The sequence below is a fragment of the Chaetodon auriga genome, chromosome 4, assembly GCF_051107435.1.
Source record: "Chaetodon auriga isolate fChaAug3 chromosome 4, fChaAug3.hap1, whole genome shotgun sequence".
Classification (NCBI taxonomy): Eukaryota; Metazoa; Chordata; class Actinopteri; order Chaetodontiformes; family Chaetodontidae; genus Chaetodon; species Chaetodon auriga.
Window position 1 is genome coordinate 12,098,861 of NC_135077.1, and position 13,848 is coordinate 12,112,708.

Below are 13,848 nucleotides of genomic sequence, written 5' to 3' on the forward strand. Positions count from 1 at the left end.
GAGGCTGATCCTGTGAGATCAGCACACTGTAAAAAGTCATTCTCCTTAAAGGGTCAGTGTTTTTCTATATTGTTTTTATTGTTAACAAATCCCACGGGCAGACTCGAACGTGTCAGTCCATCCGTCACTTCTTTTGGACTTCCTGCCTGTGGCTCTCAGCTGCAAGCCCATTGGTTCCCACTGAAGACATAAACCTTTAAAAACACCTCTCAAACGTACTGTTTTAAAAGGTAGTAATTTCCTGAAACAGCTGCTCACTGTAGTTTTTATCAAACAAACAGGAGGAAATAGTGCATTTGTTAGGGACAGCATGACAGTGTGTGTGTGTGACTGAGTCAAATAAACTACAGTGTGTGTTCATGGTAATGAAGGAACATGTCAGCCAGTGAGACAAGGTGGCTCATTGAAGTGTTTTTAATGGAGAGAGAAGATCTATCAGGCTGTGATACACACACACACAGTACTCAGTTAGTAGATCCATTCACTGCTGTTTGTGGTCTTTTCATGGGATTTGTTGGCTGTAAAAAAAAACTACAGAAATCACTAGACTTCTCCTTTAATGAGACATTTGACAGACAGAATAACTGCTGATCACAAAGAGATGTGAATATCATGATACAAGCCTATTTAAATAATTAATAATGCCTGCTAGGATCAATAAGCAACATGAAACAAGCAAAGGACGCAGAGCATGTCTGTCTTTTGGTGACGTCATTGGACTGTACGCCATGTTCGTAATGTTAATCGTAGGTTTCTGAAGCGCAGGTAGAGGATCAACCACAGCTGGGTGTGATAGGCTGAGTCACCTGTCCACCTCACAAAAACAAAGATATTATTATAACTTGGAAAGACACAGTTTGGCTGTGAGAGGAACTACAGGTTAGGATACTTTCTTTGCCGTCACTCTTCAGCTGTCACGGTTGCAGTTTGGCACATGTTAATAAAGTTGTATAGAAAGAAGCTGATGGCCTCAGCAGCTGGGCGGACTGGTTTATGAGGCGTTGTTCCAGATTATTACAGTTATTCCAGCTGAAAGTTTGTTTTGCTCAGCAGTAAAAGTGTGAAGTGGACCAAAGAAGTTTAAGTTGCTTACGTTTGTTTTCTGTATTTTTGTTTGTTTGTGATGCCCAGGAAGTGTTTTTCTTTTACTCAGCAGTAGTTTTGAGACATGATGTTACAAGAAGTAATGCTTAAGCTTTTTTTTTTCTGGTCATACAGTATACGAGGGTTAAGCTGATGTATGTATACATTTCAAAATAAGAGGTAATATTAAAAGTAAAATGTCAGCTCCTGCTTGGTCCTGTCTTGTGCTTTAATGCCATGTGTAGCAGGCTTTTTTGGGGGATGGGGAGGATCTGAAGTATCTGTATGATGCTTCAAAGACCGCCAGTTGAATTCTGTGAAGAATTCTTTTGTTTATTTGGAGCTAATTATTATCTCCCAGGCTCTTCTTCTCTTTGCAGATCTACAGATACCATGAAGGTGTTGATTAGTGGAGCTTGTTATGGGCTCGTGCACAGCCTGTGAGTCTGTACAGACTCTTTAAATAATCCCTGCACATATTTAAGGCTCAGAAGCTCCTTCAGCGTCACCACTGTTCAGACCTTCCTGTATTCGTCAGAGCTGCAATGAAGTCTCCTTTCAAATGGTTCAGATCTCCAAATTTAGATCCCAACAAGACCGGCTTTTATCGAATGATAAATTTAGTGGCTGACTCAGAGCTTCCTGCAGCCCCTTCGCAGTAAAAGCCTTCCAGAGGCTTTGCTGTTCTTTAAGTCTTTTATTTTGTCTGGTTGTGCTTTGGTTGCATTTGATTATGTAATTGTTATGTTGAAGAATTCCAATTTTGCTGCCAAAGGGACATCTTTAAACATATTAATCCAATAAACAGTAAAAAAAAAAATTAATTTGCAGCTCTGTGTGTGAGATTTCTGAACAAAACCACAATGTAAAATTGCTGACCTGAATCTGATAAGCAGTCAGCGACGGTGTAGGAGGTCAGAGCAGGAAAGAAGGCGTGAAACAAACAACGGGAGCTGAAAGATCAAACAAACAAACAACCTGCTGATTCTGGTGAAAGTCAAGTTGTGATGGCGATGTTTCAGAAGCTTCTCCAAGAGACAGACAGCTTTTGTTCATGTGACTCAATGAGACAGGAAACAGTCGCCTGAGTGCAAAATATAAGGCGCGTGCGTTCATCACTGAGACAAAGACTGCGTGTTCAGTGAGTCATTTGTAAGAATTTATTCAGTTGTTTGCTTTATTATAGTTATTTTTCATCTTACAGAGAAAAGATTTTATGTCTATTAAAAGTAAACAGTGAAAGAATTAGTTTGATATGAAACATGATGAATAAGATTTGTACCATTCAAAAGCCTCTTTGAAAATAATTTTATGAAATTTAAACAGAATAACTGAAAACATTGAATTACACAGTTGATTATTATTGTTTCACTTTTCTGTTTTATTTTGCACCATTTAATCATAGTGACACATATTTATAAATGCAAAATTAAAGGCTGAATCTTGTAAGCAACTGAAATCAAACATAAAATCTATTCTCAACTGAACTCTTCATGTTAAAATAATCACTGATTGTGAATTATTTGAATATTTTAGATTGAAAACCATCAATCAGAATTAACTTGAAAAAAGTTGTGTGATTTCATTAACTTGATCTTAAGTTTTTGTTTTGTTTTTGTGGTCTGAAAGCATCCTGTATTACAAAAACTGTATAAGTTGCTCAAGTTCAACTGGTTGGTATCAGATAGAAAATTTTAACTCCAAAAGTCAGATTTATTTCATTTATTCAGTTGTTGTTACATTTTACATGTAGGTGTTCAGTTACTTATCAGATTTAAACAATAATATCACAAGTTATCAGTTAATTAGGACAGTTTATAATTATTTCAGTGTGTGTGTGTGCCCGTGTGTGTGTGTGCCCGTGTGTGTGTGTATGTGCGCATGCCTTCCTCTGAGCCTTGCATGTCCTCCAGCAGCTGGACGTCCTGTTCTGTCCACTCGTCAGCCTTAAAACTAACTAGAGAAAAACGAAGGAACCTGCTTCAGATCTTCATGCTTTTCATGTTGAATCAAATCTGTACAGTTTGTAAAAGGCAGCACAGGCGAAAGTTTTTGGGGTTTTTTTCGCTGTCAGATCTCTATGAATATATATAGTTGCACCATGTTGATGTGTGTGCCTGTTGAGTATTTATTTGAAAAGAGGAATAAATATTTCTGGACATCACTGACGTCTTGAGCTGGTTTCTGACTGATCCTGATCTTTCCCCCTTGGATGTCTTAAAGAAATAGTTCAACATTTTTGGTACGGTCACTTTCTTTCTGAGAAAAACCTGTATGTGAAACATAACACTGAGCAGTTTTGACCACCACGCGAGTGACACATTGTCTGTCCTCCACAATGTGATTCAACTTGCTGTTGGTTTCACTCGACATGTTTGGTGACCTGAAGGATTCACACAATGTGTTTGATGAGAAATGAATATGAACAGAAACTTTGTTTAGAGCACCTTTAAGTGTAAAGCTGCAGTCAGGATGGGGTTAGCTTAGCTTAGCATAAAGACTGGAAGCAAATGGAAACAGCTAGCCTGGCTCTGTTCAAAGTTCAACTAGACCAGAATCTACAGCTGTGTTAGCTTCTCTGTGAGACTATGCTAAATGCTAACATACTGACAACAATGCTAACACACTGATGTTTAGCTAGTATAACGTTAACTATGTTGACTGTCAGAGTTTCGTGTGTTAGCAGGCTAATATTTGCAGGTTTGAGTGCAGCAGAGGCTGATGGGAATAGTTCTGAAACTCACAACATGTTGAATCTGGTTTGTTCAGAGGAAGAGTTTAATCACGAACTTCACTGGTTGCTCATTAAAATGACGGGATCAAGAGATCAGCGGGTTTGTTGTGATGACAACCAGAAGGTCATTTTATTGAAGCTTTTTGTGTCGACACACCACAAACACAAACCACAAACACAAAAGAACAACAAAACACTTGATCTCAGGGCGACTCCGTGGCTGTACAAACAACTTTCTGTTAGAAATATAGACTTTAAGCTTTTTTCTCAACATTGTGACAGAAATGTCAACACTGCAAAACAAAGTGCGTATTCACAAAAATGTGATGGTGGGTTGAGATTTAAAATCAGGTTTTTGTGTGGTTTCATCATCAGATGATAAATATCTTCATTTATCTAAAAAGAAGTAAACTCAACCCAAGATTAAATGATGTGTTAATACGTGAATATTTTGAGGTGAACATCAAAATGACACAGAGGTGTTCAACTGTCTGGTTATTGATATTTACAGGATATTGACTGTGTTAAATCAACAAACAGTGCACGTGTGTGTTATGATGCATTTAGTTTTACAGGCTTTGACGGTTTTGTCTCTTCCAGGCAAAAATCTCCATAAATGACTCGAGGAGTTTTTCAAACATTACTCAGGACAGGAAATTAAACCCTCTATCAGCTCCATGTTTGATAGGATTCACAGCATAACAAGCTGCTCACAGGCTGGAGTTTAACATTTAAAACTAAACCTTTATTAAACTGTAAGATTGTCTCAAAGTGTGGACACACTCACCACTCAGAAAAATGAAAAATTACAGTAACATCTGGAGAGTCTGAGGAATAATTATCTCAAACCAAATGAAAAATTATTAGACTGCCTGAATAATTATTATTGGAAAAACTCCCCAAATGATCAAGAAACATTCTCTAAAACATTCATCACAACATCGTCTACGTACTGTGGGTCCAGAAAACATGGACTTCCTGTGAAGCAGGGCTCCTACACAGTGTTGGTCTGGAGAACGTCCACTTACATGTCAGTCTACAGACACTAAACACCAAGAAAATGTCAAAAACCTTGGTGATATCATTGACTCAGACCTAAATTTTGACCTAAAGTTGGAGCTATTGGATGGATTTCCATTAAATGAGGTTTAGACGCTCAGGATGATGTAATACCTTTGGTGATCCTCTGTCTTTTCATGTTCCACCATCATCACGTCAAAATTTTAATATGTCGAGTACTTTTTGACCAAATACCTGAATTGGACTTTGTGTTTACTGCTAATTAGTACATTAGCATACTAAAACACTCAACATGATTCAGATTTAATGTTAGCATGTTAGCATTCTGATGGTGAGCATGTTAGCATGTTGTTTTTAGCATTTAGCTCTGAGCAGTGCTGTGTCAAAGATGGACTGTGGACTCTCAGTCCTGGTTCTGTTTTTGGTTCCCTTTGTTTGTGTGATTATTTTATGAAACATTTTACCTCCTGAACTGTTCTGGAGGCTCCACTCAGGCAGATTTTTCACCAACTTAATTCTTGTTTTTGCAAATCTGTTGAACAAATTCTACAATTGACAACCAGGTCATAACCTGGTTAATATGAAACTGACACACCTGAAATTTTGTGCAACCTGAATATTAATGGACAGGATTTGTTTACTCTCCAAACCCCAAGGCCTCCATCAGCAAATCAGCAAGATTTTCTGTCACTGTGTGTTTTAATTAATGCTTGTGAACCACATACAATAGAAGCATTTTAACAAACGCTGACCAGCACTGGATCTGTTATTGTACTGTTACCGTGTATAGGAGCATCCTGAGGGGCACTGCAGTATTAATATCATGCGCTTTAATGACAAATTATGACCATGTAGGAACCCTGCTGGACTTTACAGTATTTTCTCTAAATTCTCTACTGTGACTCTACAAACTGGTACATCAGTGATAATAAGAAACACAATAGCTGATCGGTGTCAAAGTGCAGAGTGATGCTGGACAGTGAAGAGAGGAATTATGGGTAGGGGTGGAGTTCTCCGGCAGCGGTGGCGGTCAGGCGCTGCTCGTCACTGTTGGTGTGCACAGTGAAGCTGCTGTGGCGGCTGCTCCAGTCGTAGCAGTCGGAGGAAAGACTGTCAGAGAGACAAGAAACTGTTAAACAGAAGGCTGCAGCCAGATGCTGATTAGCTTCGCTTAGCTCCGAAACCATTTGATCCATTGTCATGATCAAAATATTGGTTACAGCTGTTTTAATGAAATTGAATTCAGAAATACCACAAGAGGGAAATCATGACATTGGTGATGATGTTTGCACCTTGCTGATGCATTCTGGGGAGGAATGCTCCACGCCAGGTCATCGTCACTATCGTACCGGCGAGGGTTGTCAAAGAAATATCCTCTGGAGGAGAGGACGTGGTTTGGTATCCCGGCAGTGCTCTGTGGAAACGAGGAGTCATCGTCAATGAAAGCTAAACACAGAAGCGCTGCTGTGATGCCAAGTATTGCATCACTGTAGTCAGGATACAAAAAAAACAATCAAGTATTTTGGAAGACAGAGGTCACCTGACCCTGCCAGGAGGACTCACCCTTTCCTGAGGTGGCCGTCGGACCCTAAAGAAGAAGACGACCAGCGAGGTGGGCAGCAGCTCCCAGACGAACAGAATCACCCCAAACACAATGTAGCCAGCGTCTCCTAGCGAGGACCGCAAGTCTGCCTGGATACACACGGACAGGTCAAAAGTCAGCAGCAAAAAGATGCATTTTAAACTCCTGACTTCTGTTTAACCAGTGAAACACCACGTGGACAGACACCTGTGGCCATGAGTCTTAAAAACCCACCTGGTCTGAGACATTGTACCAGTCATAGTCGAAGGAGTTGATGGTCTCGATGTCCGTGAGGGCGAGCACCACCAGGTTGTAACAGGCCCGGGATGCATACAGCAACACCACCATGATGCCAATCAGTGTCACCTGACAGACTGATGTCCCCTGCACACCGAGGTGTTACTTATTATTTTTAATTGTATGTCTGTGTTGTATAACGTATTGATATTTACAAAGGATCCCTCACATGGAAAACCTTGAATGTCCTGAAATTTAATACAGAGATTGGGGCCTGCTGAGGGCCTCAAAAAGGTTTTGACTGGCCCTTCTTATTTTAGAAATCTCCAGAGAAACCTGTGACTTTACCTTTGACTCCAGGTAGATGTTGGCCAGTGACATCTTGGCGACCTTGTAGAGGCAGACGGACAGCGAGATGGCGCAGAGGACGAACAGGCTGTCGTTGATGGTGACCCTCACCAGGACGATGGTCTTGACGTCAGCTGCGGTCATTTTGACCAGGAGGGCACAGACCAGATTGACCACCAGGAAGAGAAGACTGACGCCCAAGAAGACCAGGTACAGAGGAAGTCTGGAGGAGGTGAGATGGGAGAGAGTTGGTCAGGACAAAGTACATGAAGGTTATTCTGAAATAGTTTCATGCTGAGCCAGATTTATTGATACACTTTGAAAGTTTTGAAAGTAGATTGTGCCGACAGATGAACTGAGGTGCTCAGTCAGAATGAGCTGGTTGAAGTAGTTACCTGTACTTCAGCAGTGCAGGTGAGTACTTGGACTTTGCCTTAAAGTAAACCTGTGAGGGGGAAAAAAGAGACACACTGAGAGTAAGATGTGTTTCTTTAGCCTGGTTGCAGATTTCTAAATTTCATCCCCAGTTTGTTCAGTGATTCAAGCAGATAGGCGAGTGTGCCCCCTGACAGCTGTTTCTGATGTAGATCAGTCTCAGCTCTGTGGGGGGCAATTAACAATGAGGACACCGGCGTCCTGCAGAGTTACCTACAGCCGTGAAAACTAGCCACAGAAAAATGACGTTCACAGCCACCCCATTCAGCGATTTGCCGAAAGATTTAGACATGCGCTCACAACAACACAGCCCAGGCTGAAGACTGTCCATGACGGTGGAAGATGCCCAATATTTCGAGAGCCAACAGCCTTCAGTTTTTCAGTCCAGCAGCTCATTTCATCGATCAGTCCCTCTCCTCTGACTGAAGGTGCCGCCTTCAAGGCTCATTTCTATTTTGTCTTTATTTTCTGGTCTATTTCAGAATCCACCAGCTGCTGTGGATGAATGGGTGGAATAGAGAGGCAGCTGCTGCACTGATCACCCCCAAAAACTGTATGACTTAGCTGGCAGTCCAACATTATGTAATTCATCCAACAATGGGATGGTTGATGCTACACCTTCCCATGTTTGTTGCCATTTGATCCAAAACAAAGACCCTCAATACCCCCTTGGCTGAATGACTGCAGGGGCGGCTGTAGCTCAGGTAATAGAGCAGGTCAACCATTACTTGTAGGTTTGGAGGTTTGATTCCCAGCTCCACCCGTGGAGTGGAACTGTTCTTTAGTAAGACACTGATCTTCAAATGTCTCTTGACGTGTGCATGTGCAGGAGAAACATCAGTCGCTTAGACAAAATCCGCTAAATGAAGTTAATGAATTGAAACAAATTTGTTTGTCCTAAAAAAAATTTTAAGTGGGTTAAAGTTTTTGGCTGTCAGCACAGACAAAAATCATCATTAGCCTTGAGTGACTCCTCACTTTGGAAATCAATGGAAATAAATGGAGAGGATCAGTAAAAACAAAGCCAACTGTAAATTTAAGAAACAACAACAACAACAACAACAACAACAACAACAAAGAACTAGTTAATCTCAATTTTTCACCACATAATCCCTGAAAGATGTTTGAATCAGTTTGTAGTTGCCAAACAAGTTTTTCTCTCCTGGTTACCGATGGTACAGGATTTTATTCTCTCTCTCTGACGAGCCTATCATCTCCGTCCACACATGCAAGTAGAAAGAGTTAGCGTGTGGAATTTGTTGCATTTGCCTGACAAGCTAATGGTCAATAATGGATTAAATAAAAGATCGGTCAAAGGTCGAAGATGATGTCGCCATTCTTAATCCCACCTACCAAGCTCTGACTGGTTGATTATTTCTAAAACCATTAGAAATTACTGTCAATGGGGCTCCCTGGTAGCTCACCTGCTGCAGCCCTGGGCTCCATTCAAACCCGGACCTTTTGCTGCATGTCATCCCCTTTTTCTCCCACCTTTCCTGTCTCTGACCAATAAAGGCAATAACCCGAAAAAAAAATTGAAAGAAATAACTGTCAATTAGCACAACACCGTATTTGAATCACTGAAGTCTGGAATCTGTAGTGCCGGTCTTGTGCATCGTTGCAGAAGCATTATCCTGAATATAAGCCTGATGTATTTGGTGTACGGAGTCTTCAAGATCTGGTTTAGACTTCTGATTAAGTTTTGGGTGCTTGAGCAATACTTCATACTGATGGACTCACTGATCTGGTCCAGCAGGGTTAAAGAGGTCAAGGAGTCATTTCTACACCAGGCTGAAAGGTGGTGTTGCATTGCCCTCTCTGGTTGAAAGTTTCAAGACTGTTGCATCACTGATGGGTGTGGTCAAGACTGAACCCTGCTGCACCTGTAACCACACCCAGCAGTGATGTCACAGTGCACTGACACGCCCTGGAGTGCACATCACTGCAGCGAGGAGTTAAAGCACTGGAGCTGCTGTTATGTTACCCTTTAAAGAACACTGTGGGTCAGACTGTAAGCTACCAGTGTCACCAGCGTCTCCTCCTCCAGGGCCAGTGGCACTGCCCCCTCACCTGTGCACAGTAGAGGTTCATGAGGCTGAGCGTGAAGAACTGCAGGCAGACGGGGAAGCAGTAGAGCAGCCAGAAGGCGAAGGGTCCGAGTGCGTTGGCGGTCACACAGTCTCTGAAGTAGAAGGAGAAGAGGAGGGCGCGCAGGGCGGCCCACAGCAGACACAGGAACAGGAAGGCCGTCTGGTAGCTGAACCGCTTGTGTCGGTATCGCAGCACCAGCCACAGCTGGGCATAGACGAAGGCGAAGAGCAGCGAATAGAAGATGGTGTAGGCGATGGTCAGACCCAGCTTCACATAGGGGGGGATGGCCGGCATGATGGTGGGAGGAGGAGGGAGGTGGGAGCCGTTACCGGCATGCTGCTGCTCCTGTGCCGGGTTCCCCTCCATTTCCTCCCCATTCATCCCCCCTGTGCTCCCCAGGAGAGGGAGGGAGGGAGAGGCGGTTAGAGACAGAGCAGCAGCCTCTGATCTCCGTGGGAAGAAGCAGAAATGTGTTTCAGCTCGTTAGACGGATCCTTTACATCCATCGACTCTCCTCCAGACACACCGTCTGACTCACAAAGAGGAGGAGGAGGAGGAGGAGAGACACCTTCCCTCTTTTCGCCGGTGCCTGGTGGAGAGCTATTGGTGGTGTTGGTCACATGATCATACTCGCCAGGAGGTGATTGGCTGAGCGGGAGGAGGGATGCTGCAGAGAGAAGATGAAGGTGGAGAGATGGATCTGGAAGGAGAGAGAGGTATACTGGGAATGTGGTCCCACCCACCGCACACACACACACAGTGTCACAGCAGCATCATACAGGCGGCTTCGACTGATACTGCTTTTTACTGGCCAGTATCAGACAGATACTGGTGGATATAGACGAATGACAAATGTGATTATTTAAGTGTATTTTTTAGGAATGCTTTGCAGAGAGTGAATGAGCGGATGAACTAATACACAATCATGAATGAATAATAGGATGAATGAATGACATAAATGGACAGATAAATGACTGACAAATTAGTGAATGAACAAAAATTAATCAGTGAACCACTGAATGAAAGGGTGGGTGGATAAATGAACAAATGAGAATTAAGGTTTGATTGAAAACTTGCTGAATGAACAAACCAATGAATAAACAATTGAGTTACCAATGACTGAGTGAATGAAAAAAAAAATAAATGAATGGATGGATGGGTACCAAAACATAGTAGTATAAATATAATAGTATAAATATTTAGTGTTTTCTAAAGCTTGGATCTGTTTACAGACATGCACACAACCTGAACAGTGTTGATCAGTTCTGTGATGAATCTATATTTATCACCCTGTCAGGCTGTATGAGAGTATGAATGAATGGCCGATATCCACCCTGATATCAGTCAAAGCCTAATATAGACCTCCTCCTCCTCCTCCTGCTCCTCTTCTTCCTCCTCTTCCTCTTCTCTCGCTGCAGTGTTTCTTCTCTTATTATATAACAGCAGGTTGTTAGATAATAGAGGAAGCTGTGCAGCTCATCTCAACATGCTGTCGACAAAGATACACACTTTATTCACAGCTCTGCCTCTGACTTTTCCCTTCATGCTGTGAGACGATGTCAATTTGAAGCAAATATCATTTTAATCCTGAAGATGTTTGTTTCAGATCATCCTCAGGGTGAATGTATATATAACGAAAATGCTAGATATGAAGACATGAGGACTTCACTTCCTTTATTTAGCAGGTTGAAAGAAAAATAGAATTATTTAATCAAATTATGTTATTTAACAGTAGTTGTAATTGATGCAGGTCTTAGTATGAACGTGCACAGTATTTTATGTAACTGGTGGTGGTCAGTGGTGGGAAGTAACTTTCACTCAAACACTTGACTTAAGTGCAATTTTGAGGTTTGTGAATTATAACTTTGTTTTTCTTTTTTTCCCATTAATCACCTGACGACCCCTCAGATTTAACTGGTGACCCTTTGGAGGGGCCCTGCCCCTTGGTTTGGCACCTATGAACTAAAGTAGCTAACTGCATTTAAAGTAGTTGAAAGTAGCTCCACCTGGAGCAGCTCCAACAGTAAAATGCTGCTTTAACATGAACAATCTAATAATGTCACATACAATCAGATCAGTTAGTCACAGGAGACATTTTACTGCACAACCAGTACTTTTACTGCATGAAGCTGACAGTACAACTGTATTTTCACTATATGACGCTTCTTAGATGTAACAATTACAAGTTGATAATAAAAATAGCAAAATGAGTCTATGTATGTATTTGTAATGCAGTTTTAAAAAGAAATCTTCCAGGACTAAATCCATCTCGACAGAACATAAATATTGTAAAGCTCAGTGAGGAATCAGGGAACTTTTTTTATTCCTGCTCTGCGGAGCCGGCAGCCGTTAAACTCACTGACCTCCTCGTGTTCTTATTCATTCTGACTTGAAGTATCTACAACATACATATAGATATATAGATATATGACGTATTCAGATTCTTATGAGGTGGCAACAGTGTTGGAGAAACACAATGCAGCTAAACAGCCGAACATAAAAATGCCTCACAGTGAGGGAGGTAAAAGGTTTGAAGCTGCAGCAACAGCAGCAGCAGCAGCATGACAAGCAATACTGAAAGAACTGAAGATGATGAACGCTGAAGAGGAAATGAAAGGAAAGAAGGAACAGAAGAGAATGTATCCAGATCCTTTACTTCAGTACAGGTAGTAATACTACACTGTTAAATACTCCACTACAAGTAAAAATCCAGCATTGCATTTAAAACCTTACAAGGTTTTAAAGTATAAGTAAAGAAAAGTAAAGTACTGGTGGAGGCTGATAGAAGGTAAAGAGAATAAACTCAGAAGAATAATGTACAACTATTGGCTCAGGATGTATAATATGAGTGGACATGTGTCACCTTAATTTGAATGGATAAATGTGGTGAAGAGGAGTATATTTACCTCTGAGATGTAGTGGAGTAGATGAAGTCAGACTCTATGTCCACCAGGTGGCGCCAGCAGCAGGGTTGTTGCTGGAGCGCTGACATACAGATAACTGAAGTAAACTTTAAACACAAAATCAGAACCAGAAACTGGTTTATGCAAATAGAGATTTTCACATACACGGAATTAACCTTGATATTTTAGTGAATTGCAATCACAATAAATATAGTAACAAACAAGTAGTGCAAGAGTCAATAATCACAAATAATAAAAAAGACATTTACAAAATATATATATGAAATACGTCTGAGTTGCACAGTATTTAAAAGGAAGAGGATGAAATGTGTGAAATAATGACCGACGAATGAGGAGTTGCTCACAGAATGAAAAATTATTATGTGTGAGAATAACGACCAAAGATTTGCAAAAAGAAAAAAAACAACACAATTAATTAAATAAATCACAGGTTCAAAGGTCATGTTCGGATTAATTAAAAACATGATTTTTTTTTTCAACATTAATTTTTTTTATGTCCCTCCTAAATGTTGTTTTGACTCTTGGAAACATAATTTTGTTAAATGCAGAGTCAAGCTGTGGATTCGCATCAGATTGTTGCGTAAAGTTCGAAAACGTCAAAACTTCCGGTTGAACTTTCTACCAAAACAACAGCTTCTAACACTTTCTACACATCTACAGACTCACAAACCTAAAAACATTAGGAGAATGAAGTCCTCTCCGTAGTATTCCTCCGTTAGCGTTCTTCCTAAACCTACCGGCACTCGGACCTTCTACTTTGACCAACATTTACACCTCCGTCTGAAGAACACGTCCATCCTTTTATTTCTTTTATTTGAGACCTTTGTTTTGAAAAAGTTGAACGGAAGTCGTGTGGTTGTTACTTAAATGCCCCCCCGTGATGTTTCTCCTGCTGTTCCCTCATCCATTCATCACTCCCGCCCGCTTCAGTCCAACACTGACTGTGTCGCCCGCTGCCCTCACTTCCTCCCCGGCTTTATTCACTGGGGAACACCGCTGGTCTGAGAGAGAAGTCTGTAGAGATGAATCCCGGGTCCTGGTGCTGGTTGTGGGTCTGGACTTGCCTGCTGAGCCTGAGTGTTTTCACCCGGACTCTGGAGCTGGAGGAGCTGTTTGAGTTCGGAGAAGACGCCGGAGACCAGCAGCTGCAGCCCGGCTCGGACTCCGCCGCCGAGCTGCCTCTGAACGGATCCCTGTTCTTCTTCGGCGAAACATTCGACAAAGTTTATGTGAGTTAAACATCCAGCTGCCGGTGTTTGTCCCGTGAAAGAGGACAGATTTAATCATGATGTTCATTCATCAAAGTTGAAACAGAGCATCAGAAAATGGAGTAAAAATCCAATCTGGTTTCGGCTCTAAAACCCAAAACTCACTCATTCGTTTTCCAGTTGAAC

At 41.5% G+C, this 13,848-nt stretch overlaps 2 protein-coding genes across 2 annotated transcripts in view; one reads left to right on the forward strand and one right to left on the reverse strand.

The window, feature by feature from the left end:
- Positions 1 to 3,918: 3,918 nt before the first annotated feature.
- Positions 3,919 to 10,068, reverse strand: gpr137bb (G protein-coupled receptor 137Bb). The gene is made up of 7 exons (XM_076728598.1): positions 9,510 to 10,068; positions 7,400 to 7,449; positions 7,005 to 7,227; positions 6,654 to 6,803; positions 6,401 to 6,529; positions 6,130 to 6,251; positions 3,919 to 5,947 (listed from the first exon to the last, which is right to left on the reverse strand). The coding sequence occupies exons 1-7, from the start codon at positions 9,909 to 9,911 to the stop codon at positions 5,830 to 5,832; spliced, it is 1,194 nt and encodes a 397-aa protein (XP_076584713.1). The 5' UTR covers positions 9,912 to 10,068; the 3' UTR covers positions 3,919 to 5,829.
- Positions 10,069 to 13,476: 3,408 nt separating this feature from the next.
- The window catches only part of LOC143320139 (nidogen-1-like), a 28,784-nt gene continuing 28,412 nt past the window's right edge, over positions 13,477 to 13,848 (forward strand). The window contains exon 1 of the mRNA XM_076729591.1: positions 13,477 to 13,683. Coding sequence (XP_076585706.1) covers positions 13,477 to 13,683 — 207 coding nt within the window. The remainder of the gene's footprint in view (positions 13,684 to 13,848) is intronic.